Raw genomic sequence first — 20,581 nt, 5'->3', positions numbered from 1 at the left:
CTATCCCCGAGTGCTTGTGGGTCATGGCTGGGGTTCTACCACTTGAACCCCCAGATCCATTTCCAGCTTTTTCCTGGTTACGTGGAGGTTAAGAGTCTCACGGACCTCCCGGATCCTGAACCGCGATCCTACGATCTCGGCCTCCCGAGGAGGATTGCCGGTGTGAGCCACGGGCACCAGCTGGGATGAACCTTCCCACGCCGCGTGTGCCACCACCGGAATCCAAGCCAGGCCCTCTGCCCTCGCACCTCCCTTCACGCCCCCATCTTTGGGGTGGCATGTCTTCCGGTTCTTCGCTCACTGTGGCCGAACCCCTCACACGCCCTCCCCGTTTTCAGATTTACAACAACAGCCTCGTCCCGCGTTGTTTGAAAAGCGTGTAATTTGAGGAGGAAGAAGAGGTTAGGTCGTTCGTGGGCCTCCTGACCTTCTTATCATGGCGACTTCAGCCGGCCGGCCTGCCGGAGGCACCGGGGGGGTCACTTCCGGTTTCCCAGCATGCTCGAGGGAGACCGGATTTCCGGCCTCGGGAGGCGGGCGCGGTGTGTTGCTCTCGCTCTCTTCCCCGGTGTTCTCGAGCGCCGTAGCCATGTCTTACCCCGCTGATGACTACGAGTCTGAGGTAAGGTGGCCGTCAGCGCGTGGTGGCCTTCGCGGCCCGGGGGAGGGTTCACAGTGAGTGCTGGGCCCCCGGAGCGAGGCGGCGGTGTCCGGAAGCCCTCGCGGGCTCGGCCTCCCTCGGGCCTGCCCCTCCTGCGGCCCGCGTGCAGCCGCCGGCCCTGCTCCGCACCGACCGGGTCTCCGCCCGGACTCGCCTTGCCGAGACCCGGGAAGGACGGAGGCGGCTGATGGGGGCCCGTGTGTCTCCCCGAACTCTCTTGATCTGTGCCCCGGTCTGGCTGTGAGTCTCTGATGACGTTCTTGGCTCTGTCCGTTGTATCCATCCTGTGGCAGCGCCGAGGTCTTCCGTCGCTGACACATGCATTCCTCAGAGGTGGAGGCTTCGGTTTTATTGGAGTTGGTTGTCTTTCCCCCTCGGCTCTGTGTTGACGCTCTAGGACGGACATTTGGGGGTTTGTCGAGCAGTGACTGTCCCCTGACTCGTGTCCCTTTTTCCCTTACAGGCTGCTTATGATCCGTACGCTTACCCAGGCGACTATGATATGCACACAGGTGAGACCACGGGCCTGGCTGCCGGTGTAGGGATTGGCATCTTTTTGAGTGTCTCACAACCATCTCTGACATCCAGCTGTCAGAAATGTTGCTTCTAATATTGATTGGGCGGGGGCTGTACTGAAGTTTGAACTTGGGGTCTCATACCAGGTAGGTAGGCAGGCAGTCTGTCTACCTCTTAGGCACATCCCCAGCCTCCTAATTGTTTTTTAATTTTTTTATATATGTTTGCCAGTCCTGGGTCCTGAACTCAGGGCCTGAGCACTGTCCCTGGCTTCTTTTTGCTCAAGGCTAGCTTTCTGCCACTTGAGCCACAGCACAACTTCAACCTTTTCTATTTATATGGTGCTGAGGAATCAAACCCAGGGCTTCTTGCATGCTAGGCAAGCATTCTACCACTAAGCCACATTACCAGCCCTAGTTCTTTATTTCAAAGACTTTTTAGTTTCTATAAGTCCAAACAGGTAGCAAGTAAAAAGTTATTTTAGCTAATGATAATTAATTTTGAAGAAACAAGAGCAAGTGGATTGCAAGTGACTTAGGGAACATTTATAACTGAGTCTTTAAAAGAGAATGGATGACACACTGGAATTGAAACCCTTTATATGAACAAAAAAGTAAAGGGAATATAGGACTGGAGATGTGGCTAAAATGTAGAGTACATGAACAATAATAACAACAACAATAAAATGGCACAGGGAACCATTGCTACATCAGATTTATGTGTTTTTGATTTTGTTGCCAGTCCTGGGGTGTGGACTCAGGGCCTGAGCACTGTCCCTGGCTTCTTTTTGCTCAAGGCTGGTACTCTACCTCTTGAGCCACAGTGCCACTTCTGGCTTTTTTCTATAGATGTGGTGCTGAGGAATTGAACCCAGGGCTTCATGTATACAAGGCGATTACTTTACCACTAGGCCATATTCCCAGCCTCCATTGTTACATGAGATACTGAGGAAAGGGAACCAAACATCTCATGGGTGGGAATGGGAATGAATGAATGAAGGAAGGAGGGAACAGATGTTGCTAAACAAACGTAAACTACCTATCACCAGAAGTGGAGAAAGTGTCTGTATTGTTAAAGGTCATACACTTCATGGGGATGGGAATATGGCCTAGTGTCAAGAGTGCTTGGGCTGGGAATGTGGCCTAGTGGCAAGAGCGCTTGCCTCCTACACATGAAGCTCTTGGTTCGATTCCCCAGCAACACATATATGGAAAATGGCCAGAAGGGGCGCTGTGGCTCAGGTGGCAGAGTGCTAGCCTTGAGCAAAAAGAAGCCAGGGACAGTGCTCAGGCCCTGAGTCCAAGGCCCAGGACTGGCAAAAAAAAAAAAAGAGTGTTTGCCCCGTATACATGAAGCCCTGGGTTCAATTCCTCAGCACCACATATATAGGAAAAGCCAGAAGTGGTGCTGTGGCTCAAGTGGCAGAGTGCTGGCCTTGAGCAAAAAGAAGCCAGGGACAGTGCTCAGGCCCTTAGTACAAGCCCCCAGGACTGGCCAAAAAACAAACAAAAACTTAGAGTTCATAAATTATGTAGAGCAGAACAACAATTTTCATCGTTGAGAATGTCAAAATGTATATTGTGAGTATAGTAATACCCCCCCAGAAAAGAAATAAAAAAAAAAAGAAATGTAGTTGCCTTACATATGAAACTGTAGCCCCTCTGTACTTTACTTTGACAATAAGGAAAAAAAAGAGTACATGCTTATCAAGCATGAGACCCCCAAATTCAAGTTCTAGTACTGAAAACTAAATAAAAGGAAATACTAGTTTTAATGGATTTGAATCTGGACATTTTCGGGAAAGAGGGCAATATTGGGGTTTAAATTCATGGCCTCTTGCTTTCTAGGCAGGTATTCTATTGCTGAGCCATGTCTACAGCTCTTGTTTTGCACTGGTTATTTTGCCTGGACCACTTCCTACCATTGCTAGGATGACAAACATGTGCCACCATGCCTGGCTTCTTCAATTAAGCTGGAGCCTTAGCCAGGTGCTGGTGGCTCACACCTGTAATTCTACCTACTTAAGAAGCTGAGATCTGAGGATTGTGGTTTGACCCCAGCCCAGGCAGTAAAGTCATTGAGACTGTATCTCCAATTAAGGATTTAAAAAAGCCAGAAATTGAGCTGTGAGTTAAGTAGTAGAGTGCTAGCCTTGAGCATAAAAGCCCATGGAGAAGTGCCCAGGCCCAGAGTTTAAGCTACGTACAAAAGGAAATAAAGTCGTGAAGACTTTTCTATTCAGGCTTGCCTTTAATCGTGATTCTTCTGATCTCAGCCTCCCACATCGCCAGGATCCCCAGCAGTTCATTCACTTTGAACTGTGATTCTCACCATCTTAGCATTCTAAATAGCTGGGATTGCAGGTGGAGGCACTGGTGCCCGCCTAGGGTACCAGTTGAGTGTGTGGGATCCTGCGTTCCATTATATGTGTGGACTTGGAAGTACTCTGTGAAGAACTTGCTGTATCCACTTTCAGGTGATCCCAAGCAAGACCTTGCTTATGAACGTCAGTATGAGCAGCAGACCTATCAGGTGATTCCTGAAGTGATCAAAAACTTCATCCAGTATTTCCATAAAACTGTCTCGGATTTGATTGACCAGAAGGTGTATGAGCTGCAGGCCAGTCGCGTCTCCAGTGATGTCATTGACCAGAAGGTGTATGAGATCCAGGACATCTATGAGAACAGGTGTGACCGCTGGCTGTGAAACCATGTCTTTCTGGGTGGGCCCTGGTAGTGACAGAGCGCCTGAAGAGGGAAAGCGCAGTGAGCGCTTGGTTGGGATCTTCGTGATTCCTTGGGGCTAGGGCCATAGTACTTAGGTGGATTTGGTATCTCCAGAAATGTACACAAGTACACAAGTTCTCTACCACTTGAGCCAGTGTCATTTTGGGCTTTTTCTGCTTATGTGGTACTGAGGAATTGTACCCAGGGCTTCTTGCGTGCCAAGTAAGCATTCTACCACTGAGCCATATTCCCAGCCTTTAAGTGATGTTAGTGTGCTTTTTTTTTCCTTTGGCCAGTCCTAGGGCATGGATTCAGGGCCTGAGCACTGTCCCTGGCTTCTTTTTGCTCAAGGCTAGCACTCTACCTCTTGAGCCACAGCACAACTTCTGGCCTTTTCTGTTTATGTGATGCTGAGGAATCGAACCCAGGGCTTCCTGCATGCTAGGCAAGCACTCTACCACTAGGCCACATTCCCAGTCCTTAAGTGATATATAACAGCACCAGGCTGACAGTGGTTTTATGGGAGAAGCCAACCCAAAGTGGGTCCCCCCTCCTCTTTTTCTTCCCTTGTCCCCAGCAGCAACAACTTGATCTCTGAAAGCTTAGTACCCCGCTTGGGGTGGGGGTGGGGAGCTTGCAGAGGAATGGGAGATCCCATCTTCACATTGCCATGCCCCTCGAGGAGAGATGAAGAACTTTCCCTCATACTGTGATCTCACACAGAAGCTACAGCTTCTGGGTTCCCATGGGCCCCTACAAGGGGAGCATTGAGAGGGGCTCATCCTTGCCAACTGAAGAGGACTCTTTCCCTCTTACCCATTTTGGGGTTCTCAGGAAGGGATAGCTGAGGCAGAAGGAACAGAAACAGGAAGCTGAGGCCTCGCTGTGTGGTGGCTGTGTGTGCTGTCGTAGAACCCCAGCATGAGCATAAAGGCACTGGGGCTGGGGGTGGGGGTGGGGGTTGAAGGTTGCCCCAGATCTGGGCTCAGGTAGATCCTCACCTCTGGCAGCTGCTACACTTTTCCTTCTCAGGATGTGGGGGAGGCATCCTGCTAAGGGCACAGACTGGGGGTGGGGGACGGGGCGGGAAGGATCAGTCCCAAGGAGCTCACTGGAGGAGAGGGCTTGACCCTGGACCAACTGTGAAGGGGGCGCATGTAGATTTGGGAAGAACATCAGGTTTGGCAGGAGGGGTACTAGATCCAACCATGAAGTCTAGGGAGTGTGTGGAGAGGCGAGAGAGAAATGGATCAGAGGCAGAAATCTACAGGACTTCAGGAACAGATCGTGTGGGTGAGGAGCAAGACGTGAAGCTGCTAGGTTCTTTCATGCTCAAATACTGAAAGACTTTGTGTGTCCCGTCCCCGCCCCCCCCAAGTGATATTTTTAGTGTGCTTTTTTTTTTTTTTTTTAAATCTTGCTCAGCTTTCAACTGAGGGCCTTGCAAAGCACTTGTCTTACACCTATAATCTTAGCTACTCAAGAAGCTGAGATCTAAGGATTAAGGGTTCTGTTTTGTTTTTACTAGTCCTGGGGCTATTTTTGTTTAAGTGGTGCTGGGGAATCGAACCCAGTGCTTCATGTGTGCCAGGCAAGCACTGTACCACTAAGCCACACTCCCAGCCCCGGATTAAGTTTTGAAGACAGCATAGGAGTATGGCTCACGTGATACAATGCCAGCCTTTGGTCAAAAAAGTGTGTGAGGCTCTGAGTTTAAGCTCTAGTACTAGCATACACTGAGGTAGTCTTAGCCAGTCACAAGTCATGCCTGTAATCCTACCTCCTCAGGAGGCAGAGATCTGAGCCTGCCTAGGCAGAAAAGTTAGCTAATTGAACTATTTCCAATTGACCAGAAAAAATGCTGGTCTGAAAACATGCCTCAAGTGGTAGAGTGCTAGCTGTGAGCAAGCAGACTGAACAAGTTCGAAGGCCCTGAGTTCAATTTCCATACTGGCCAATAGTTTCTCTGACTCTGTTTTTGTGGTAACTTGCTCCCTCTGATGCTGGGTCAGAAAATAACGTGAGGTTTGGGTATGTCAGGTCTTTTGTGTTGTAAAGTTGTAGACTTTTTCTGCTTGGTTTTCAGCTGGACCAAGTTGACTGAAAGATTCTTCAAGAACACACCTTGGCCTGAGGCTGAAGCCATTGCCCCCCAGGTTGGCAACGGTAGGTGTGAACCTTGTTTTCCTGTATGCCGAGTGGGTACTGCTTTTGCATTGTTTTGCTCTGCATTTTCTTTCCCAGAGCCAGTGTGTAGCAAGTTGTTGGTAAAGTTACTTGAGTGAAGGCTCGGACAGTCACAGCTCTCTCAGATGTGCTGAAAGCTGGAATTGAGCTCATCACCCCAACCTGTTTCCAGGTCCCTCTAATAACCGTCATCACAGTCACTTGGAATGGGCACACGAGCCCCTCCCCTTTCACTTTCTTAGACCATGTCCTTTTTGTATGTGGGTAAGATAGGCAGATCTGACTGGGGTTTGGCTTAGTTTGTTTTTGCCCATTACAGGGCTTGAACTCAGGTTCGTATGGCCTTTTTGTGATAAGTTACAGAAAGTCTCCAGCTTTTCTACCAGGATTGGCTTTGAACTTTGAATGTCAGATCTCAGCAGAATATCAGATCTAGGTAGGATTAGGCATGAGCCACCAGTTCCTAGCTGGGTTTTTTTTTTGGTTAGGTTTTAGGGGCCAGGGATGGTGGTGCTGGGGATTGAACCTGGGGCTTTGCACATGCTGAGCAAATGCTCTGCCAGTCCCCAACTTGGTCTCTTAGCATGGGAAACTCCAGCTATCCCAGATGTATTGCTTGTTATTTGGTTTTGTGGTTTGTTTGGTTTTTTCTAGTACCACCCTGGGCCCTGCACTTACTAAAGTGTTGAGCATTGAGCTATACCGTGTGTCCCCAAGCAAGTTCTGAGAGGATAACTTCTCTTCCTCACTGAGTAGTGAACAGTCTTGGTGCTTTGTTGAAGTCAGGTGATGTGATAGGAGGGTCTATTTCTGGACTCCATCTTTCCTGATGGTCTGAGTCTGTCCTCAGGCTGTGATACTGCACTATCTTGATTGCTGTGGCTTTTGTTTTGTTTTTTGCCATTCCTGAGGGCTTGGAACTCAGGGCCTGAGCACTGTCCCTGGCTTCTTTTTGCTCAAGGCTAGCACTCTACCTCTAGAGCCACAGCACCACTTCTGGCTTTTTCTGTTTATGTGGTGCTGAGGAATCGAACCCAGACCTTCATGAATGCTAGGCAAGCGCTCTACTGCTAAGCCACATTCTCAGCCCTGCTGTGGCTTTATGGAAGTTTTGACATTGAAAGCATGAATGCTCCAGGTGTTTTCCTTTTTGTGTAAATTTTAGGTTCAGGCTATTAATAATTTCTGCAAGGTAGCCAGATAAGATTTTGACAAAAACTGTGCACTTCTGGCTCACATTTGTAATCCTAGCTACTGAGGCCTGAGGTCTGGTGAAGACTGAGGTTTAAAGGCAGCCTGGGATGCTAGGCACCTGTGGCTCACTCTCGCAATCCTAGCTACTCAGGAGGTTCAGCTCTGAAGAGCACAGTTCAAACCAGCCTGGGCAGGAAAGCCCATGAGACTCTTTATATCCAGTTAACCACCAGAAAACAGGAAGTGACTCTGGCTCAAAGGGTAGGGCACTAATCTTGAGCTGAAGAGCTCAGGGACAGTGCCCAGGCCCAGAGTTCAAGCCCTATGGCCAACCAAAAAAAGAAAGAAAGAAATGAAGGCAACTCGGGGAAAAAAAAGTATGTGATTTTTTTTGTTTTGTTTTCTTTTTGGTTGGTTGTGGGGCTTGAACTCAGGGCCTGGGTGTTATCCCTGGGCTTTTTTTGCTCAAGGCCAGTTCTCTACCACTTTGATTCACAGTGCCACTTCTGGTTTTCTGGTGATTAATTGGAGATAAGAGTCTCATAGACTTTCCTGCTGGGGCTGGCTTTGAATGCTGATCCCCTCAGATCTCAGCCTCCTGAGTAGCTAGGATACAGGTGTGAGTCACCGGTGCCCAGTGTCTGTAGGATTCTTATTTCCAATTAACCACCAAAAATTGGAAAGTGGAGCTGTGGTTCAAGTGGTAGAGTACCAGTTCTGATTGTAAAAACCTGAGCAAACGCAGAGCCCTGAGTTCAAGCCATACACACTCACAAAGATTCAAGTCAGGTTGACAATACAAATGAGAGATTAATTTTTCTCTTGCATGTAATCTTGTAGCATAAACATAAAAGAGACTGTTTAGTCTTTAAGTCTCCATGAAGAGATAAAGTCACATTACCTCTTCACCATGTCTTTCAGATGCTGTGTTCCTGATTTTGTACAAAGAGTTATACTACAGGCACATATATGCCAAAGTCAGCGTGAGTATTTTCTTCAGTTGTTAACACTTTTATTCTGTGTCATTTTCATTTCTAGAACATGTCACTAGTTTACATTGGTTCTATATCCAACAGTGGTTTGCAGCTGGGCACTGGTAGCTCATGCCTTTAATCTAGCTACTCTAGAGGGTGAGAGCTAATAAGGATCATGGTTTGAAGCAAGTCCAGGTAAAAAAAAATTGTGAGACTTATCTTCGGCTAATCAACGAAAAGCCAGAAGTGGAGGTGCGGGTTAAGTGGGTAGAGCACCAACCTTGAGTAAAAAAGCCAAACAAAATTAGTATTCCTTGAGTTCAAGCCTCGGTACTGGCACACACACAACAGTGGTTTACCTGTTTCCTGAGTTTTCTTCAAGTAAACTGCAGAGGGAAGGAATGATTTATCCCAGAAAGCTGGTATCTGATCCAGACAATGAAGGCTACAGTCTGTTTATGTGTTCTTTGTAGTCCATCCCAGTTTTCCTTGACAGGGCATGGACCACTACACACCATGTTACAAGCAGCCATCCTACACTGCCCCCAGCCACTCGCAGTTGCCTTGGCTTAGGTTGCCTTTTTTCCCCCCCTTCTTTTTGTTGCTCCTGAGCCTCTTCCTCTCTCAGATATGTGTAACAGCGTCACGGCAGGTCAGGCATGGTGCTATGCACTTCACACACATCTGCACGTCCCTAGGTCCTCAGCTGTCCTTGTTCTTGTAACTGAGTGTAAAGATGGTGGGCAGCAGTGGCTCACAGTTGTCCTCGCCACTCAGGAGGCTGACACCTGGAGGATTGTGGTTTGAAGCCATTCCCAGTTACCCAACGATTACAGACTGGAGGCATGGCTCCAGTGCTTGAGCTCCAGCCATGAGCAAGCAAGTTGGGCAAGTGTGAGGCCCTGAGATCAAGCCCAAGTACTGGCACAAGTACTTTCAGCCCAAGCTGAAATAAGCACATAGGAGCCCGTAAGACGAAGATTTCTAGTAGTGTTTCCTATTCGCATCATAAAACATTGCCATCTTGGCTTCCGGGGCCACGTGGCTCTGATTTGGCCATTGCTGCCTTTTAACAACTATAAAGGTTATGCATGGCTGCCTTCCTATAAAACTATTTCTTTTTTTTTTTTTTTTGGCTAGTCCTGGGCCTTGGACTCAGGGCCTGAGCACTGTCCCTGGCTTCCTTTTGCTCAAGGCTAGCACTCTGCCACTTGAGCCACAGTGCCACTTCTGGCCGTTTTCCATATATGTGGTACTGGGGAATTGAACCCAGGGCTTCATGTATACGAGGCAGGCTCTCTTGCCACTAGGCCATATTCCCAGCCCCTATAAAACTATTTCTGATACAGGCCTTGGGATGAATTTGCTGACCCCTTGTGTCCCTGACCCAATGCATCATTGTCTAACTTGCTGGATCTGAGGTGCTCTTTGCCTTTGCTGGTGTTCTTCCTGAGACCCTGTCCCCTCTGCCTCACCTGATTTGCATGCCCTTTATCCAGACATGAGTTAAGCATAAGTCAAGATCTGTGGTCATAAAAGCTGGACATGTGGTTCAGTGTTCAGCGCCCCTCCACTGTAGTGTTTGCTTGCTGAGTTCTCTCTTAGCAAGAGCAAGCAGATGTCAGTTCTCAGCTATCATGGTAGACTGTGGGTCAAAACACATTCTAGTGTCTGTGGCCTGATGTCTCTGTTCTCCCTACAGGGGGGACCCTCCTTAGAGCAGAGGTTTGAATCCTATTACAACTACTGCAATCTCTTCAACTACATTCTTAGTAAGTCTGAGATGAGGGGGGGAAGGGAGGGGGGAGTGTGAAGTTTGATGTGGGCCTCCTACTCTTTGAAGCAGATTTTTTAATTTGTGGGTGGAAAGAGGGGTCTTATGATTTGTAATGCCTTAGAGGAATTCCAGAGCATTCTGCAGCCTTACTAAATGGGCTTAGTCATGGCCTTGAGTCTGACTTCTCTGATCTTCACAGATGCTGATGGGCCTGCTCCCCTTGAACTGCCCAACCAGTGGCTGTGGGACATCATCGATGAGTTCATCTACCAGGTATCTGTCAGCTGCAGCCTTAACAAACAACTGGAGCAACCTCTACCGCATGCAGGGTGGGCCAGATACTGGTGCCTCACGCCTGTGCTCCTAGCTGTATGGGAGACTGAGATCTGGAGGACTGTGGTGTGTGGCCAGCCCGAGCAGAAAAGTCCATGAGACCTTTTTTTAACCAAGAACCTAGCAAAGGCTGGAAAATTTTCAAAACTCTGAGTGGAAGAAACTGGTGTATTGATGCGCACTTGTCATCCCAGCTATGGTGGGAAGTCAGAAGTAGGAAGGTAACAGTCCAAGCAAGAAGCAAAACTGTCTCAAAATAACCAGCAGAAAAACGATCTGGAGATGTGACTTCACAGTAGAGTTCTTAGCTAGCAAGGCAAGACCCTGAGATCAAAACCCAGTACTGCTAAGAAAATAAGATACACAGGGTAAAAGTATCCCCATCATACTGTAAAATACCCCTTTCCATTGGACTCTGGGGACCGTTATCTTTTTTTCTTTCTTTTTCTTTTTCTTTTTTTCCCTTTTTTTTATTGTTGCCAGTCCTGTGCCTTGAACTTGGGGCCTGAGCACTGTCCCTGGCTTCTTTTTGCTCAAGGCTAGCACTCTACCACTTGAGCCACAGCGCCACTTCTGGTTGTTTTCTATATATGTGGTGCTGAGGAATCAGAGGGCTTCATATATACGAGGCAAGCACTCTTGCCACTAGGCCCTATTCCCAGCCCCAGGAGGGGACAGTTTTCTGTAAGAGGCCTGGCAGACCCATAGGCTCAAAACTTTGGAGCCCATTGGAAGTAGGTTCTAGTCCAGGGGCTGCCACCTGCCATCTTTGTAAAATTACATGTTATTTAAGCTCTTTGAGTCTTTCTTGACCTATAAAACACCACATTCTATATCTTAGTTGGTGGTATTTACTTGGGTGGATCTCGGTGCAGTGGTACCATTTTTATCCAAAGGGAAATATTGCCCGCCTCGAGGTATTGTTGAGTTTCCACTAGGCTACCCTACCCTCTTTATCCCCCATGTGCCTAGCTACTCAGGAGGCTGAGATCTGAGCATTATTGTGTGAATCCAACCTTGGAGGGGAATTCTATGAGAGCATTATCTTTTTTTTTTAATTTTTAAAAATTTTTTATTTTTTATTTTTTTTATTTTTGGCCGGTCCTGGGCCTTGGACTCAGGGCCTGAGCACTGTCCCTGGCTTCTTTTTGCTCAAGGCTAGCACTCTGCCACTTGAGCCACAGCGCCACTTCTGACCATTTTCTGTATATGTGGTGCTGAGGATTTGAATCCAGGGCTTCGTGTATACAAGGCAAGCACTCTTGCCACTAGGCCATATCCCCAGCCCACGAGAGCATTATCTTTACTCTACTAAAAAGTGATAGAGCAGTAGCCTAGCCTGAGCTAAAGGAGCCCAGGGACAGCACCCAGGCTCTGAGTTCAAGCCCCAGGACTAACACCCCAAAAATAAATAGGCTAAATTAAATAAATTAATTAAACTAGTGGCTCACACCTGTAATCAAAAGTACTCAGGAGTCTGAAATCTGAAATCTGAGGATCACAGTTTGAAGCCAGCCTGGGCAGGAAAGTTCATGAGAATCTTACCTCTAACTAACTACCAGAAAACCAGAAGTGGAGCTTCAGCTCAATCATAGAGTGCTATCCTTGAGCAGAAAAGCTTGGATACTACCCATCCCCTGAGTTCAAAACCTATGATAGATACCCTCCCCCCCCAAAAAAATAAGAATAATAATTTTTGTTTTGTTTTGATTTTTGCCAGTCTTGGGGCTTGAACTTGGGGCCTGAGCATTATTATCCCTGGCTTCTTTTTGCTCAAAGCTAGCACTTTACCACTTGATGCATATGTGGTGCTGAGAAATTGAACCCAGGGCTTCATATATATGAGGCGAGCACTTTTACCACTAGGCCATATTCCCAGCCCAAGATTAAAAATTTTTGTTTGTTTTGTTTTTGTTGCCAGTCCTGGGCCTTGGACTCAGGGCCTGAGCACTGTCCCTGACTTCTTTTTGCTGAAGGCTAGCACTCTACCACTTGAGCCACAGCGCCACTTCTGGCTTTTTTCTATATATGTGATGCTGAGGAATTGAACCTAGGGCTTCATGTATATGAGGCAAGCACTCTTGCCACTAGGCCATATCCCCAGCCCCCAAGATTAATGAATTTTTAAAAATGGTATTTGAGCTCCACAGAGAGAGGATCCTTGTGAACGCGAAGTACAGATGTGCTGTGATTTGCTGACTGGGGAAAGCTCACAGGGCTCTCGGAGAAGCCCCTCCTGCTGAGAAGGAGGGAGGCCTAGAGCCTTCACAGAGCACCCGCACGCAGCCCTGGCCTTGGCTGGCTTCTCTGACTCCTCAGCTTGTTATGGTTCTAGGTAGTTGTCCAACCTCTGGAATCACAGCAAGAAGAGACTCCTGCTGGTTCTTCATGCGTTTTGAGTACAATTCCCCAAGCGTAGCCAGTGTTCTGTTCAAGGGCTTTCCTGTTCCACAGAGGCTACTCTGGGAGGATCATGGGAGCACCCTCATGGCTCTTCCTGGCCAGGGCGAGTGGCTCTTAATCACCCCTCTTTTCATTTGCTTTTATTAAATCAAGTAACTATTTGTGTTCCTCCTGCTAAGAGGTGATTATTTTTGCAAGCTGAAGATCTGGGTGAAAGTGTCTGCCTCTCCTGCCGTGGCAGAGGCATTAGTGTATTATCTGGAAGGAACTGCATCACAGCGATAGACACCACTTAGAAAATGATACTGTTGCCACCAATGGTTCCTGCCTGTGATCCTAGCTACTTAGGAGGCTGAGATGAGGTCATAATTTGAGGCCATCCTAGGCAGAAAAGTCTGCAAGACTGCCATCTCAGTGAAAGAATTTGTTGTGATGTGCGCCTGTCATCCAGCTAAGATGGATGACATCCTAAAACATATGGATCACAGTCATGGCATGCACTCAGGTAGAAGCGAGAAATAACCAGTATAGTATGGCACTAGAGGCGTGGCAGAATGCCTACCAAGCAAGTACCAGGCTTTACTAGTGCATGATATTATGCTCTGTTGTGCTTTTTGTTGTGTCTTGGGACACAAAGCAAGTCATTCCAGCCCTCAGTCCGAAGCAGGAGGTCCCGCCTCCTCTCTCCCCAGTCCAGGGCCATGGTTTGCCTGATTTACAGCTCTGTGCATGTGGACTGTCACTTGGGTTTATGCCCCTGCTCTGTCTTTCCCTTCTTCCTCAACAGTTCCAGTCATTTAGTCAGTACCGCTGCAAGACCGCCAAGAAGTCAGAGGAGGAGATTGACTTCCTCCGTTCCAATCCCAAAATCTGGAATGTTCACAGCGTCCTCAACGTCCTTCACTCCCTGGTGGACAAGTCCAACATCAACCGGCAGCTGGAGGTGTACACGAGCGGAGGTGAGTGGCCACCTGTGGGGCTGATGCTGTCTGTGCTGTGGGAATGAACAGCGCGGGCTCTGGCTCATGGGGAGGGAAGGATGCAGCCTGGAAGCCTTAAAGGCTGGCCGCAGACTAAGATGTTTATTGAGTGACATGCAAAGGTTGGGCCTGCCTGCCTGCTCCTGCCTTGCCCACACGTTCCCCGTGTCTGTCCCTGTCAGGTGACCCTGAGAGTGTGGCTGGGGAGTATGGGCGACACTCCCTCTACAAGATGCTCGGCTACTTCAGCCTGGTGGGGCTCCTGCGCCTGCACTCCCTCTTGGGAGATTACTACCAGGCCATCAAGGTGCTGGAGAACATCGAACTGAACAAGAAGGTAATCGCCTGCCACCGCCTACTTTCTAGAGCCCCAGTGTCTGTGCGCTTCAGAGAAAATCCAAACCAGGACCAACTTCTAGGAGAGAAGACCCTTCCTCCAGGCTGGTTGAAAGTTGTGTCGACCACTGCAGTGACAATCTAAGCTAGATCACTGACACTCAGTCGGTATTCTGCAGTCTCTGTTCTGTTTTCAAAGCAGAATGAGGCTGGCCACTTTCTTTTTTTTCTTTTTTTTTGGCCAGTCCTGGGGCTTGGACTCAGGGCCTGAGCACTGTCCCTGGCTTCTTTTTGCTCAAGGCTAGCACTCTGCCACTTGAGCCACAGCGCCACTTCTGGCCATTTTCTGTATATGTGGTGCTGGGGAATTGAACCTAGGACCTAATATATAGGAGGCGAGCACCCTTGCCACTAGGCCATATCCCCAGCCCCAGGATGGCCACTTTGTCTACAGTCTAAGCGAGATGATATCTGTCTACTGTTACAGGATTAAGCATTCCTCCTGGCCTCAGGAGTATAGGGACTTTTCTCTGGCATTTGGTTTATGTGCCTATTCTGCCCTTTTCTGTCTGTAGGCACAGAAAGGGAAGGGAAATTACAACGCTGAAGTATAGAGGGTTTCAGAGGTAAAAGGGGAGTAGGGTCTGCCTGGTCTCTTTGTGCTATAGCCAGACACAAGACCTAAACTTAGCCACCCTCCAGCTTCAGCTTCATTTGGGAAGTTCAGGACCTCTGCAGGAGAAGCTCTCACCTCAGCTTCCCTTAGGCCCCACTTACACTGGGGTCCTGTCTGGGGCGAATTGAGACGCATGGGTGTTTCTTCCACAGAGCATGTATTCCCGTGTGCCCGAGTGCCAGGTCACCACATATTATTACGTCGGTTTTGCATATTTGATGATGCGTCGCTACCAGGATGCCATCCGAGTCTTTGCCAACATCCTCCTCTACATCCAGAGGACCAAGAGCATGTTCCAGAGAACCACGTACAAGTATGAGATGGTAAGAGGCTCACCCCTTGCCCTGTCTCAGCCATTCGCCGTAAACACCAGTCAAAAGCTTGTACTTAATGGAGTATGTATGATAAGTGGATAAATGTAGTGTACAGTGATCAAATCGGTAGGGTTTCTTTGTCCTTATATATTTATCATTTCTTGTCCGTCCGTCCCCCCCCCAAGTTGTGGGGCTTGAACTCGGGCCTGAGTGCTATCCCTGAGCTCATTTGCTCAAGGCTAATGCTCTACCACTTTGAGCCACAACTCTACTTCCTTTTTTTTTTTTTTTTTTTGCCAGTCCTGGGCCTTGGACTCAGGGCCTGAGCACTGTCCCTGGCTTCTTCCCGCTCAAGGCTAGCACTCTGCCACTTGAGCCACAGCGCCGCTTCTGGCCGTTTTCTGTATATGTGGTGCTGGGGAATCGAACCTAGGGCCTCATGTATCCGAGGCAGGCACTCTTGCCGCTAGGCTATATCCCCAGCCCTCTACTTCCTTTTTTGAGTGGTTAATTGGAGATAAAGGGGACTTTTCTGCCTGGGCTGGCTTCAATGATCCAACCATCCTCAGATCTCAGTCTCCCGAGTAGCTGGGATTACAGGTGTAAGCTACTGGTGCCAGGGTTTACATTGATCATTTCTTTGTGTTGAAACATTCAAACTCCTTTCTTGGAGTTCTTCATAAGTATAAATCATTGGGAACTACAGTCTCTTATATGCAGAACACGGTTCTCCTGTCTACTTTGCTGCTCGTTTTCTGGCCTCCATCTGTCTCCCTCCCCTTTCTGGTCCTAAAGACCCAGTTCTCTCTACATCTACAGCTACTGTTGTAGCTTTTACATGTGCTATGTGCTCCCTATCTTTGTGTGTACCGCAGTCTTTTCTCCTTCTGTGATGACATGCCAGGCAAGCACTCAGTACTGAGCATAGGAGTCGGAATGGGCAGCTAGCCTGCCCTAAGTGTTACTGTGCCCATTACCGCATCACTAACGTGGCATGATAGGGGCCACAGCTTTCCCCAGCTGTGCCTTCAGTCATTCAGTCACTCATTCAGCAGCAGTGTGCTGAAGGTTCCCCGAGCTGTGGGCATTTTAAAGTGAGTTAGAGGGCCTGCATAAGTCCTTGGGGCTCAGCTGCTTTATGGTTGGATGTGATTTCTGCCCGGAGCCCATCTGCAGAGGAGGATGGATGGGCTCACTGTGTGGGTGGGGGGCGCTTTCTAGGCAGTGGCAGAGAAGCTGCCATGAGCAGAGGGTCAGTTAGGACTTGGAAGTGATTCAGCAGTGGGGGACAAGTGAGGTAGGAATTGTGGGGACTTTGTTACTCAGGGAAAGCGCTCAGTCTTTTGTCACTGGTGACACGGATTTCTCCTAGCATGGGCCTGGCTGGTGTATGAGAATTGACCTGCCAGTGGCACATCAGCTGGAGAGGCTGAGAGCTGTGCAAGCTGGCAGAGGAGGACACGGCCCTAGGCGGGGTGCACTAGAGGCAGAGGGAGGGAGGGTTGGGGGCACTGGAGATGAGTGGCTGGTGTGTGGTCAGCACCATGGGGAAGCCCTGCGGTGTGGCCAGAAGGGCCATGGGAAAGTGTTTGGCTGACTCTGCACCCACCCCACCCCCAGATCAACAAGCAGAACGAGCAGATGCACGCGCTGCTGGCCATTGCGCTCACCATGTACCCCATGAGGATCGACGAGAGCATCCACCTCCAGCTGCGAGAGAAGTACGGGGACAAGATGCTGCGCATGCAGAAGGGCGACCCCCAGGTCTACGAGGAGCTGTTCAGCTACTCCTGCCCCAAGTTCCTGTCACCCGTGGTGCCCAACTACGACAATGTGCACCCCAACTACCACAAAGAGCCCTTCTTGCAGCAGCTGAAGGTGTTCTCGGATGAAGTGCAGCAGCAAGCCCAGCTCTCCACCATCCGCAGCTTCCTCAAGCTGTATACCACCATGCCCGTGGCCAAGCTGGCTGGTTTCCTGGACCTCACTGAGCAGGAGTTCCGGATCCAGCTTCTTGTCTTCAAGCACAAGATGAAGAACCTGGTGTGGACCAGTGGTATCTCCGCCCTCGATGGGGAATTCCAGTCAGCCTCTGAGGTTGACTTCTACATTGATAAGGTGAGTGGGGGGGCCCCCTTCGGGCCAGCATCCCTGGGCATCCTAGTCCCCTCAGTGATAAGCAGTAAATATGTTAGCCTGGCAGGATGGCTCATGTCTATAATCCTAGCTGTTCAGGAGGCTGAGATGTAAGGATTGCAGCTGCATACATAAAGCACTAGGCTTTGTTGGAAAGTCAGGTTTAAGACTGGAGGAAGTGAGCGGAGTAAGTTGGTTAGAGCATTCCTGACGGCGGGGGAGTGGGGGCAAGGGCTCAGGGTGGGAAGGTACCCAGCCAACCCTGTGTTAGGGGGGCCACCATGTGGCCGTTGCAGGATTAAGGAGGAGAGATGCTTTGGAGGCTGTGGGAAGACTTCAGAGCAGTGCCTTGACCTTGCAGTAGGCTAGAGTTTCTGCCTGTTGGTGAGCTGAGTGGAATGGCTTTCTGCAGGGCGCACTGTGTTTTGGTTTTTGGTTTTTGGTGCCAGTCCTGGGGTGTGAGCTCAGGGCCTGAGAGCTGTCCCTGAGTCTTCTCACTCAAAGCTAGTGTCCTACCTCTTGAGCCACAACTCTACGTCTGGCTTCTTGGGGTTAATTGGAGATAAGAGTCTCACAGTATTTCCTGCAGGGGAGGCTTTGGAACTGTGATCCTCAGATCACAGCCTGAGTAGCTGGGATTACAGTCGTGAGCCACCAGTGGCTTGCTGGTGCTTAGCTTTGAGAGAACTGTCCTCAGCTGCTGCTGCTACATAAACTGACTCCTGGTGCTTGGTTTTTTACCATGTGCTTGAGGAACTTGTTGGCATCCCATGCCACCAGAACTTGCTCCAGAACTTCCTGCAACTTGGGGTGTAATTGATCTGGGCCATCATAAGTGAGCTCACAGTCTCTGCTCCCTGACTACCTGGTAGACAAACAAGCCAGGCTAGACAGGCCAGAGTTAGCATGTGCTTACCCATCTGGGGACTGGAATGGAGAATTCACCCCATAGCTCCTTTGTTTGATGTAGGGAGTCACTGGGAGAACATTTTTGTCTGGCTCACATGAACTGGAGTGTGAAGCCCCTTTGGGTATTTGCTGAACATCTGCCTTGGTGTGTCCCTCAGCTCAGCCTGCTAGTACTAGTCAGTTAATAATGTCTTGAGGGCAGAGGAGCCTCTTAAGTCTGTGTTGATTAGTTTCCCTTTTATCTGAAATAGTTCTCTCATTTGCTTATTGCCTTTATGTATGTGTGTATGCACAGTTGCACATGTGTGCATGCCAGTCCGGTGACTTGAATTCAGGGCCAGGGTACTGACTCCGACCTTTTATGCTCAAGGTTATTAGCACTCTACCAGTTGGGAGCCACAAATCCATTTCTGGCTTTTATGGTAGCTAATTGAGATGGAGATTCTCACTGCTTTCCTGCTCAAGTGGGCTTCCAAACCATGATCCTCAGATCTCAGCCTTCTGAGTAGCTAGGATTACAGGAGTGAGCCACTGGTGCCCAGCTATACCTTTCTGATACTACTAGATTTTGTATGTGTATACTAGTCCTATGGCTTGAACTCAGCGCCTGGGTGCTGTCTTCGAACTTTTTTGCTCAGGGCTCACACTCTACATCTTGAGCCACAGCTTCACTTCTGGCTACTTGGAGATGCAGTAGGCTTGCCTGCCTGTGTAGGCTGAACCATGATCCTCAGATAGATCTCAGCCTCCTGAGTAGCTAGGATTACAGGCATGAACCACCAGTGTCTGGCTAGTTTTTTAACATTTTTTTTTTGCCAGTCCTGGGGCTTGGACTCAGGGCCTAGGCACTGTCCCTGGCTTCTTTTTGCTCAAGGCTAGCACTCTACCACTTGAGTCACAGCGCCACTTCTGGGTTTTTCTATGTATGTGGTGCTGAGGAATTGAACCCAGGGCTTCATGTATCCGAGGCAAGCACTGTACCACTAGGCCACATTCCCAGCCCAGTTTTTTAATTGCAGGTTTTTATTGCTTCTCACTAACTAGTAATGCTCTTCCAGTTAGCCTCCCTCACAACAGTGTTTTTGAAAGCAGGGTAGGGTTTCTATTGCCCTTAGCATCATGATTTACAGTAAGTGGATCCTTGCCTAGGCGGTCCTGCCCAGGGGTACTCACTGTCCTTCGACTCTGCTCTTTCCCCCAGGACATGATCCACATTGCAGACACCAAGGTCGCCAGGCGCTATGGGGATTTCTTTATCCGTCAGATCCACAAATTTGAAGAGGTGAGAGTTTGGAGAGTTTGCATGTCTGCTGGGGCAGAGATCAAGAAGTTTCTGAGCTAGGTTGGCAGCTGCTTGGGTCTCGGGTGGGTGGGGATTGCTGAGTCAGCCCTCTGGGATCGCTGCTCTCCTCCCTCTCTGGTATTTCCTAATATGGGTGGATTTGCCGCTGCCTACACTGCCCCCACTTGGTGCTATTCTCCCGGCTGAGACAGGTCTGGCCAGTTTCTGCAGGCTGGACTGGAAGCTCTGTCTTGACAGACTTGGTGCATTCTGTGTGTATTGCCCTAAGAAAGCTCTAGGGTGTGGATCTTGCTTTGGTCATTGCTGGAGACATTGCGTGCTGGTACATAGAGTCCTCCAGTAGAGGCCAGACTCCTGCAAGATCACAGAGCCAGTGCTCCTCTTCCTTCTAGCCAGCCAGCTCACATCTGGTCGTGAGTTAGGACTGTCTTCTAGCCAGGATCCTGTTTCTTGGGAAAGGAGGGAGCCGAAGGCTCCACTGGACTTGCCACACCCCATCCTTTCCTGTCTGTAAATTGGGCAGAGTGGGGTAGAGTGTAAAGGGCAGGAAGAAGGACATGTGAGACTTGCCAGTCTGGTGGGACCCTCCACCCTCCATACATAGAACTTTCCCTGGCAAGAAGTCTGAGCTAGTGCTTGTGTCCACTGTTGGGGTAGGTTTAGACGATCCCTCGTCTAACTTTGCTTTTCTTTGCCTCCTAGCTTAATCGAACCCTGAAGAAGATGGGTCAGCGACCCTGAGGCACGCAAGTGACACTGTCATTGTAGAGGGGAAGTATTTTGTCACCATGAAGCCTTTACTCAAATTTGCCATCAGCTGAGTTGGAATTTGCTCAAATTATGGACTGAAATGTTTTCAGTAGTAAAGGATCTTTGGAGCCAGATTTGTGCTATCATTATTATGGGGAAAATCAATTCCCAGAAGCAGAATGTCATTCCCCACATGCCTCAGGTACCACGAAGGAACAAATGGAATTCTCGGGTCCAGGTGTTCACGGAGCACGTAGCGTGTTCATAAGAGTTTACATGTACTTGCAGCTCTGGTGTTTGTAGAGCACAGGTAGCGTGCATAGAATTGGTGGGTACTTACAGGGCTTTTACATGTTCTCCATCTCACTTGTGCTTCACACGAATCCCTTGAAGTTGAGTGTCTAAG

General features: G+C 49.0%; 1 protein-coding gene across 2 annotated transcripts; it reads left to right on the top strand.

Annotated features, from left to right (window-relative positions):
• Positions 1 to 518: 518 nt before the first annotated feature.
• Eif3l (eukaryotic translation initiation factor 3 subunit L) lies at positions 519 to 20,309 on the top strand. Of its 2 annotated transcripts, XM_048355650.1 has the most exons (13): positions 519 to 622; positions 1,125 to 1,173; positions 3,654 to 3,864; positions 5,990 to 6,069; positions 8,206 to 8,267; positions 9,961 to 10,030; positions 10,235 to 10,308; positions 13,559 to 13,730; positions 13,934 to 14,088; positions 14,916 to 15,086; positions 16,698 to 17,195; positions 19,324 to 19,404; positions 20,128 to 20,309. In XM_048355650.1, the coding sequence occupies exons 1-13, from the start codon at positions 590 to 592 to the stop codon at positions 20,164 to 20,166; spliced, it is 1,695 nt and encodes a 564-aa protein (XP_048211607.1). In that variant the 5' UTR covers positions 519 to 589; the 3' UTR covers positions 20,167 to 20,309. The 2 variants fall into 2 exon arrangements, with proteins under 2 accessions (XP_048211607.1, XP_048211612.1); XM_048355655.1 differs by lacking the exons at positions 519 to 622; positions 1,125 to 1,173; positions 5,990 to 6,069 and having other exon boundaries at positions 3,786 to 3,864.
• The last annotated feature ends 272 nt before the right edge of the window (positions 20,310 to 20,581 follow it).

Source organism: Perognathus longimembris, chromosome 1 (genome assembly GCF_023159225.1).
Source record: "Perognathus longimembris pacificus isolate PPM17 chromosome 1, ASM2315922v1, whole genome shotgun sequence".
NCBI classification, from domain to species: domain Eukaryota; kingdom Metazoa; phylum Chordata; class Mammalia; order Rodentia; family Heteromyidae; genus Perognathus; species Perognathus longimembris.
Note: the sequence above shows the minus strand (reverse complement) of the source record. Positions and strands in the feature narration are given on the sequence as shown.